A 10,172-nucleotide genomic window follows, 5' to 3' on the forward strand; every position below is an offset into this window, starting at 1 on the left:
CCCCCCCCCCACTTCACCTCTCTGCATCGTTTGTGAGAATGTACCTCTGAGGGCTGCTAACATCATCTGCCCTCACATGTACGCACCTGTTGACCGCTCTCCTCCCTCATGGGTGTGTTAATTAGTTTCATTTTTCGTAATTTTGTTCCCTTTTTACTTTAAACACAAAGAAGAAAAGAAGGATCCCCCCTCCTATCACCCCCTATGGTGTGGTATCTTAAACACAAGATGTTTTTGTTGACTTCAGATTTAGTTTTTCTTTTAATTGGTTAAAGCTTTCTCATAAGTTTTCTGTTTGGGGGGGAAAAAGGCATTGCTAGGTCCTAGTTGGACCAACAGAGAGGTTTATTTGGGGCGAGGGTTGGCTCTGGCTGAGTGGGCCGTGTTTAGGGGAAAGATTCTTGACCCCGAGAGGGTGGATTATATCGGGCATCCTGCCCTTGTAATGATAGTGGCATTTTTTTAAAAATTCGGATGCATTTTATAGATAAACCTATATAAATAGATCAATATATAAATATATATATTTAGAGAAGGCAGCACTACGACTGACACTTTGGGAAATTGTGCCGAACTGCTGCTGCCCAGAAAAAAAGAAAAAAAAAGATCGATTTAATATGCATTTTGTTTAACTACCTCAGGATTTAGTACCTCAGAGAAGAAAAAAATGATTATATATGGGAAAAAGTTTTTTTTTTTTTTTTTTTTTTTTTGTTTCTTTTTTTTTTCTTTTTGGTATTTTGTATACTTTATAAAGCTGATAGTCTTTGAACATTTTTATTTTTTTAAGAAAATTTAAAATTTGGTCAGCTGCCAACTGACCTTGCCTTCAACTCTGGTGCTTTAGGGTGGCGTTGTACACGCGTATGTGTGACTTCAGGTGACCCTGTACATAAAGTCTATTTGTCAATAGCAGCCCCAGAGCAAGAGTTGGCGCCCTCTCAGCTGGCGGCTGACAGGAGCATAGAGAGAAAATTGCCTCAGTTTTTCCCCCTGAGGGTCTACCATCTTTCTTTTTTTTTGTTTGTTTTTTTTTTTTCTTCAAAGAAAAAGTACAGAACAGCTTAACACGCGCTAGTAATGCCAACCAAACATATTTGCAGCAATGCCATTTAGTTTCACCATTGAAATCATTATTGGTACTTTAATTTTGTCAGTTTTATTTTCTTTTTTTTTTCACCTTCCTGTGTTTGCTGCTGCAGTAAGACTAATGGGTCGTCCCCGTAGCTGTCAGAGCGTCTTTGTTTCCCGTTGGTCTGTTGGTTCCAGGTCACTTGCCCACCGTCTTGACGATGCCGCCTCGGCCAAGCCAAACTGTTTTTACGTTGGAAGCAAGCGGCCCGAGTGGCCCGACCATCTAGAGTCATCGCATGGTGAGGGTAGGGGGAGTCACACCGATGATTTTTCTTTTTTGTGCTTTAGGAACATAATTTGATCTTCGCAGTCTCTTTTATACAAATGTATTTGATTTTCGTTGCTCATCACGGGGGAAAGCAAACTAAGACACACAATTGTGAATGAACCCCGACTTTAGCAAAGAGATGAATCCAAACCCTTAAAGGAAAATATACATTTATTTCAGTTGTTTCCACACCGAATGTAAATATATTGATTGTGGTAAAAGTGCTTGAGTGTATCCATGCTTCCACAGTAGAACGCAGTCTACCTCAGCTGAGGGGGTCGAGGGGGTTGTTGTGGCTCTAATGGCCTCACCCTGCCCCCACTGAGTGCCAGCGCGCACCAATACCTCAGTTCCCCGTTCTCTTCTTTCTAACCTGGGCGCGCCACCACGCTTAACCGAGAGGCACAAGTGACACTTAAAATGATTACTCCTAATTTCCTGCGCATTTCCTCCCAACTCGCCCTCCTCCAGTTTGTTTTGATCTACCTCTTTAGACACGTATTTGAATTAGAGGCATTCTTCTATTTGTTAGTTTACTCCCCTTCCCCCCACCACATTTATGCATCCCCCACAATCCCCCAGATATAAGAAACCTAAAATCATGAACTCTTTAGAAATGAGAATAACTGAAAGTGATAGATGTTTTCATTTGCCGGTGTTTATCTACAGATATAAATATGCTCCTTACGGCTTTGCTGAAATCCTCAATGGTTATTTCTTTCTGCTTTTCGATTTTTGGTGGTGTGGCTTACATGTATTTGAACTTTTTTGCTTCTTTATTTTTTCTTTTTCCTGTGAAAAAGTAAAATCATTGTTTTAATTTTGCTTTCAATAGTTAAGACAATTTTTCTTTCTTTTTTCTCTTTTTTTTAAAAAAGAAAAAAAAACAAACAAAAAAAAAGGGCCTGACCTTTTCTTATTTGTAAGACTTCAAAATACAAGTCCTGTCTTTTCATTTTTTTTTTTTCACCCCCCTTTTTGGTCTTTCACAGATGCTACACTCGCTGATTCGTTAGATTTCATCTGTTAGCATTTCTTGGCTGTGTAAAGTGGAACCTCCTTTTGGTTTGAGACTAACGTGAGGGACTGAATTTCTGTTTATGGTAAAGTGATCGTACTTAAGCATGATAATCCCTCCCAACACCCCCACCACTCCCACCCCACCTGTTTCTGGAACCATACTTGTGCCCCTTCACCTTCCCCCTCTCACTCACACACACACAAACACACAGCTCCACTTGTCAAATGCCTCTGAATAAAATGGAAAAACAAAACAAGTTGTTTCTATAATTTTATACAGCAACACAGTGATGTATTGCTATGTTTGAGTTATTTGTTCTCTTCGAAACTTTAAGGTAAACTGTTTTACTCATTAAAAGCTGCGTTATTAACTATATTAGTTAAGCTAAACAACTTTGTAAATGTTGGAAGTACTCAATAATTATCAACCAAACAAGAAAACTATTAAACTATGAATCCAAATTAAAATTGCTCTAAAGGATGACTGTTGAAAGCCAGTTAATGTCTTTTCTGACTGACTTTTCCATAAATAAATAAAAACCGCAACAGTTGTGTTGAGCCTTGCACCAACACACAATGGAAAGTTATTTGGCAGAAATCTGTATCTCAAAGATTTCCAAAAGAGGATGAGAAAATGCATTAAATGAATTAAGACCTCCACTGTAAAATATCTTATTAGAACAGACAAGCTGTTGGTTCACCACTTTTCTTTAGACACATTTTTTTTAGGTTAGTTTTTATTGAGTCTTATATCTTAAAGCTCATCTTAATTTACTTCAGTGAATAAAAGGCCCCACTACGGGGGACAAAAAAAAGTTATACAATTACTTGAGCAGTTCTGTAAAGCAGGAAGTTATGGAAAACACTTATTTAACCAAACACGGGCATAACGTGAACCAAACGGAGTTTTTCAATATCAATACAGCAGTTACATATTAATTAAACAACCTCTTTAGTAATTAAATTAAACTCACAAATCATATACTGCTTTAGCACTAGCAAAGGCTCTTAAAGTGATACTTCAGGTCTTTGAAAGTGGGGTTCTGTGGAAGAGTGATGAACAAACGATAAGTCTAAATCTGACTGAGCTGACAAGATAACAGGTAGTCTGAGCAGGGCCGAGACCAAAGTGGGCAGCTGCCATTTTGAAACTACTCCCGTCACAATATTTCTGCCAGAATAACCGTATGAGGCGAAACTGACTGTGAAATTCAGATCAGAGCTGTTTTAATGCAGCATTTATGTTAGACTAGCTGCCAGCTCGGTCAAAATTAAACCCTCTCAAAACTCAGCCTGTTAAATGAACTTTCTACGACTGGTCAGATATTCATTTTTCATAGTCTTTCCACAAAACCCCACTTTAAAAGATGTGAACTATTGCTTTAAAGACTCAAAGGTAATATTAGTATCATTTACTGACGTGTGTTCCTAAGTGATTAAGTGTTTCTACTTGACAATCTGCATTTTTGACTTTTCATTTGAAGTTGGAGAACACCAAACGGATGCTGTTCTCCGACTCCTACAGAGGGTGTCTCTCTGTCAGCAGGTGACGCTTCTCCTCGTTGGAGGGAAAGAGCGCCTCCTTCAGGCGAACCATGTGACCTCCAGCCGCAGCACGGCCATGAGCGTCCTCAACTACCGCCCTCCAGACCGGCCGGTAGACCTTGTGACGCCTGGGAGAGAAGGAGGGGCAAAGACAAAAGCAGACATTTTTTTTGGTTTTCTCAATACTGAATCTGCATGTAGGCTCTGTCTGTGAAGGTTTTCAGACTTTTACAGGATGTGTATGTGAAGACCACTCACTTGTAGACCAGATAGGCAATAATTGCAAAGACGGCCACTATCACAGCGCAGGAAGAGAGCACCATCCCTGCAGTGTTGGGAGTTTTAGGCCCTATGAGGTACAAACAGAACCAGAAAGATTAGAATTTGTACACGGGTTCGTTTTAACATTCAAGAACATGAGTGGTATCTAGACGCGTTTTCACTACCAACCAGGAGAATCTTGGGACTTGCTGATGGTGACGGTGGTGCTGGCCAGCGCCATGCTGCTGGAGTTCTCCAGGGTGATGTTCACGCAGTAGGTGCCGGGCTCCAGGAACCTTCGCCTCAGACGCACCTCGCACTCCGGCGACGGCGGCACGTCGTCGCACAAGATGCTGCTCACGTGAGAGCAGCTGGGGTCTGACACGATGGTGCAGGCCGAGGTGGGGATGCTGAGGGCGGGACATGGAAAGGTGTTGGAGTGACACGGGTGGAACAGGCCTACCTCTCCCGGGGTTTTTTAATCCATCTGCCATCGTCATGATAAATCTTTTACATTCTGGAATATTTGATCTGAATGAAACAACCGGAAGCACACCTGCCCAGACATTTCACCCGGAAGTTGACATTCGTGTTGGTCACTCTGACAGCTGACACATCCACAATGCGACTTTTTGGCCAGCTGTTCAGCGGGTGCTTTGGCTCTGGGGAAAACAAACCTATTAGCGTGTATCTTTACAGGATGAAGGCAGCGATCCTTGAAGAAATGCATATTGCTCACTGCCTTGCAAGCCAAAGTTTTATACAAAGTTCCTGTGCGACCTGTTTGATCTTAGTTACTACCACACAGAATTTTAGCTCAATATTTGTCAAATTGTTTGAGTTATAGCCATTTTGTTGCAGTTTTCCTATTGGCAGAGCTTATTTGGGTGTTAAATGATAAATCTGCCAAATTAATGGGATTCACCTTACAAAATTAATTTGAATCACTGCATGTGCAAGTTGTAAATGTCCAATTTTGGTTATTCACAGCAAAACACAACATTTAGGGCCACTCTGCTTCGTGACTTTAAAGGCAAACAGTTTGACATGATGCGTCCATCGAGTGCAGCGGCGTCACGTTTCAGAGTGACGACGGCGACCGCAGCCTCCCACCTACCAACGATGGTGATGTTGCCCGTGAAGGTCCCATAGGCGTAGCGGAAACACTCGCCGCTGCTGAGACGCCTGGCGCGGAGAGGCGGCGAGGTGGTGCCGCTGGACTCCGTGGAAGCAGTGGACGGGAGAGGCGCCGTCGTGGGGGAGCCGGTCGTCATGGAAGTGGCGGAGGAGGTGAGAGGCTGGCTGGTGCTGGCTGGCGCTGAAACGAGAAGCAAAGCGAACTGAGTGGACGAATCCGAATCCGAAGAGGCGACACAAAAACAACGGGGTTTAAAGGTTAAGGTGTGAGCTCATCACAGCGCAGAGCGTGGAATCTCACTTGGTGTCGTCTGCATGGTAGTTGAAGCAGCGGGGGTACCAGGTGGAGCTGTAGAGGTTTCTGGTGGAGCAGACACAAAAACAGTAAAAAAATAGGCGACCAGCTCCTCTTCTGATCATATTAGAGTCGCTGACCAAGACTTGTCAAAGTGATCTACTGTCCTGCAGTCAGGGCTTTACAATAAGTTCATGTCCTTTATTTTCAATTTGTCCTCTGTGGTGGACATTTGTAAACAGGCGTATCTCTCTGCTCCTACAACTAGCCAACTCTTTCTGTCCTCTAGAAGGGCCATTTGAAGCTATTCCCTCCATTTTGTTCCGTGTTCCTTCAATTTAGAAGAAAGGAACATGTTGTCAGAGACCGAGAACGTTACTATGAATTGTTGTTGACGGCGTACAGACTGGCTTTGTATTCACACAGACAGGTCAAGTCTATTACTTACTTAATTTATGGCACAAAACCCTAATAATTACACCAAATGCAATGGAGCATTTATTATCCCATGGCTCAGATTCACAGGAATGACGTTCTGATGTCCACTGCAGTGGGCACACTATATCTTTAAAATAAAAACTTACTTTACCAGTTTTTGCCTGTCTTTCAGGTGTGGCTTATTTTACATTAGGCACAGGTTGTTAACAATATCTTACCTGTGGTGGATAACTCTTTGAATGACCTAAGTTTGGAGGACTGGAGTCTAATTCTGCTGCAGCAGGTGGCGCCAAAACCAAAGTGTATGCTGCCACCTTTTCATGCAAAAACTGTTAGAAGCAGGGATCCACTTTGGTTTTGGCCCAGCTAGCCTTTGGCTCCTCAGTCTGGTCCGGATTAAACTATTTCTCCAAATGGAGGTCATTCGAAGAGCTATCTGCAACAGGTAAGACGCTAATTGTTCATAATCTTTCCAGATTTCACTCGAGATGTTGTTTTTCTTTTAATGGCTTCAGCGTACGTGTTGACATATTTAGAAGCGATCCAACTGTTTTAGGTCTTCTCTAACTGCGTTTGCACGTCTAATGGAATCCCACCTGGCTGCCTCCGTACCTGTGTGAGGCGGGGACGTGACATGCGTCCCGGTCGGGGCGGCGGAGGTGGGCATGCACTCAGCGGGAAACGCTGCCTCCACCACCAGCCTCACGCTCATGCGCCCCAGCGCGCTGTAGGCGTGCGTGGTGACGTCGCGGTGCGTCACCAGCTGGTTGCCGTCGCTGAAGTCCCACTTGAAGTCAACAGAGGCTGCCGTCTTCAGGTAGCCGCTGGGGTCATGGAGATGGACCCTGAAGACGACATCCTCGGCACGGACGAAAACGGACTCGTTCACCTGGGACTTCTGGGAGATGTCGACCGCCAGGGGGATCTTATCTGAGGGACGTGATGAACTGTTAGTTCTCTAGCTTGTGTTTTGTCTGAAAGATGACGTCGAATGGGTTTTTCGTCTCCACCTGTGACCATGTAGACGGTGCTGTCAGTGGCGAGGGGCGAGTACTTCCTGCGCTCGCGCTTCCTGTAGACCATGACCTCCATGACCTCCGCCCCCAGGGGGAGGTTGGTTGTGTTGATGGTCACGCTGGAAGACGAGCCATCACACGTCTCATTGTACTGACCTAAAACGGGCCAACATGAGGCAGGTTCAGTCCAAAGCTCTGACATGAAGCGCAGCATCTGTCAGCTTGATTGAACTCACCCATCGTGTGCCAAACGTAGACGTAGCTCTTGCGCCGCCAGCTGCTGCTCTGAGGGAACGGCTTCCCGTCAGGGAACACGTTGCATTTCTTCACATCTGGACACTTTCCAAAGCCGTAGTCGTCCAACCAAGAAGTCCAGTTGTACACATAACCAGATCGAACCTGTCCGTTGGCTGTCCAAAAGAAAAAGAAAAAAAGGCGTTGGAAAAAAACACCTAAAATGAGAGACACCTCTTCTGCAATTTGAAGTTGAAAACAAATCTTTCAGGAGTCTTTATTTATGTCTGCCATAGTGTCTTATGCACTGAAAGCCTTTTAAGCTTTTATCTTTTTTATCTGCTGGTTGTTTGTGCAGGGAAACATCTGCCTGAAGAGTTGAATGATTTAAGGGATTGGAGTTCAGCAGAAACACATGACTTTCTCTGGAAAACCCTCATACCGAGGAGAATTAACTCAATTTTTTAATTTCTTCTGCTATCAGGCTGCTCCACCCAGACAAACAACTCTAGTCTCGACCTTGACTTGTTTCTGTCGCTTTATTTACCGCAGTTAGGGATGATAAAGCTGTCTGACTCGGATATGTGTGGTTCTGTCTCTTCTTCATCGTTTGGCCTTTCGGTTCCAAACTGCAAAGCCTTTTTTTAATTTTTTCAGACTTTAGCAACTAAACATACAGATATTTTCTTCAGTTCTTTGGGGAGTGAAACACAGATCTGAAAGGCCTGCGTCCAGCCAACCACACTATGATGAGTCTTTGAGCGTGTTTGATGTCTAACATTGAGGAAAAGCTGCTTTCCAAACCATCTATGTGCATTTCAGTAAACTCTGTGCGTTCCTATGAGTCCCAGCGGCGTATGGATGTGGTGGTCATGGCCTGTGATGGCCTCCTGCAGCACCTGAGGCCTCCAGCTCTGTCCCGTCCTCGCAGCGCTCGTCCCAGACAAGGTCCCCGTTGGCATCTTCCTTCTGACACGGCGGGTACTCCAACTTGGCCGTGAAGGTCACAGATGAGCCGATGAGAGCCGGACTGTCACTCGTCAGACGGACTTTGGGTTTATCTGCAGCAAGGAGGACGTTAAAGTTAATACTCAACAAACGTGCAGGTATTTTAGAAAAGGGGGGAAAAATCCCTATTTTTTTTTACCTCTGTGATGCATGTACTCCCTCGGCTTGGAATTCAGAGGCGGATAGAGGTAATCATCCCATGGGTTGGTGTCAGGCTCCCAGCCAGGGATGGGTGGGACTGGAAATGGAGACTTCTGTGCCGCTGAGTGTTTGTGAGGGAATATGTCACTGTACGCTGGAGAGAGAGAGAGAGAGGCCAATACACATCTGACGTGACAAAAACGGTCATTTATTCAACAGAGAAAAAGGTTGGCTGTTTTAGCATGGCGTCTTTGGGTGCAGGGAAACAAAAAAAATGCAACTTATTTCTGAATACAAGCAATAAGTTGGTTTAAATGGTCAATTTACCATACAGGGAAACAAAAACACGTCTCAAAACAGTTCATCTTATCCTGTCCAATAATAAAGAAAAAAAAAAAAAAAAGATTATTCCGTAAATGTTCATGTTCCTTTCGAACCCACAGATCTTGTTTCGGCCTGAGCAAAAACAAAGAAACGGTTTGAAACTGGACAGAAAACAACAAATTCCATTGGCATAATTCAATTAGAGGAAAAACAGCCCAACTATCTGCTGGAGATAAAGCATAAAAATCATCTAGTTGTATGGCAACCATTTAAAATGTCAATAATTTCACTTAAAAAAAAACTTTAAATAATTCAACAATGTTTCATTTATCAGAACAGAGATAGTTTTATATTCAGTTAATGCCACATAAGACTCTTTATATAACATTAATGGGGTATAATAATCTAAAAGTAATGGGTTAGGTGTTGTTTATTTGTGAAGGTGTGAAGAATCTGAGGGTGGATGATCTGCAGTCCTAATTAGATTCATGGGACTCTGAATGCAGGGCAGGATGTCAGATATCTGACAGAAACTTTGGGGAAAATAAAGAAAGAATGAAACATCTGGACTCCTAGCTGCCTTGAAAGGACTCATCCAAACGTTTTCAGCACAAATCTTTCCGAACTGTCACAAAAAAAAAAAAAAAAAAAAAAAAAAAAGAGAGAGACTTACTTCTCCGTCCTTCAGCTCCAGAGAGCAGCCAGGCGCAGGCCAGGAGCAAAACGCACGGTAGGGTCTCCATTTGGTGGACGGATTCAAAGGCTTGTCAGACTCTTTCCTGTCCTCCTGCTTCTCCTTCTGCTCCTCTCCCTCTGCGCGGCGCGACGGCCTTTAATTGAATCCGCTCCGCCGAGCGCAAAAAAACAAAAAAACAAAAAAACCAACCCAAAACAAACCATGTGATGTTTTCCAAACGAGGCGCACCTCATCACCCATTAGACTCCTGGAAACTCACGAGAGAGCACTTGTACCCGGATGTCCACTTCCTCTTTGCCTCTTTTCCCTCTGCTTTATGATAAAATCCTCTAAAAAACAATCTACTGACAGCAGTCATCCATAGGAGCATTTATTTGTTAGTTTTATAATGATTTGCTTATTTGTATCGTTATGTGAGGGAGTTTTTGTCAGGTAGATTATTCACAACATCTCTTTCTGAGCACAAATATTTGAATTCTGTTAGTTTATTTTAAATGTTTTGATCGATGTTTTCTAACCAGATCTCGTTTTTGGAGCTAAAAATACATTTTGTTGCGCTAAGAACTGAAGTAATAAAACAACCTAATTTAATTGATACAAAAAGACGCGCGCGTGGTTTGGCCTCGTGCCTTTTTTGCTTGTAAATGTCGGCTC

The 10,172-nt window shown here is 43.3% G+C and overlaps 1 protein-coding gene across 1 annotated transcript; it reads right to left on the reverse strand.

Annotated features, from left to right (window-relative positions):
• Nucleotides 1-1,423: 1,423 nt before the first annotated feature.
• On the reverse strand, nt 1,424-9,753 carry gpnmb (glycoprotein (transmembrane) nmb). Its single transcript, XM_017424078.3, has 12 exons — nt 9,495-9,753; nt 8,496-8,651; nt 8,248-8,409; nt 7,351-7,524; nt 7,109-7,270; nt 6,711-7,028; nt 5,667-5,726; nt 5,346-5,546; nt 4,785-4,890; nt 4,418-4,638; nt 4,226-4,316; nt 1,424-4,095 (listed from the first exon to the last, which is right to left on the reverse strand). Exons 1-12 carry the CDS (start codon nt 9,562-9,564, stop codon nt 3,942-3,944), a joined length of 1,875 nt encoding a protein of 624 aa, XP_017279567.1. The 5' UTR covers nt 9,565-9,753; the 3' UTR covers nt 1,424-3,941.
• Nucleotides 9,754-10,172: the final 419 nt, after the last annotated feature.

Source organism: Kryptolebias marmoratus, linkage group LG5 (genome assembly GCF_001649575.2).
Source record: "Kryptolebias marmoratus isolate JLee-2015 linkage group LG5, ASM164957v2, whole genome shotgun sequence".
Classification (NCBI taxonomy): Eukaryota; Metazoa; Chordata; class Actinopteri; order Cyprinodontiformes; family Rivulidae; genus Kryptolebias; species Kryptolebias marmoratus.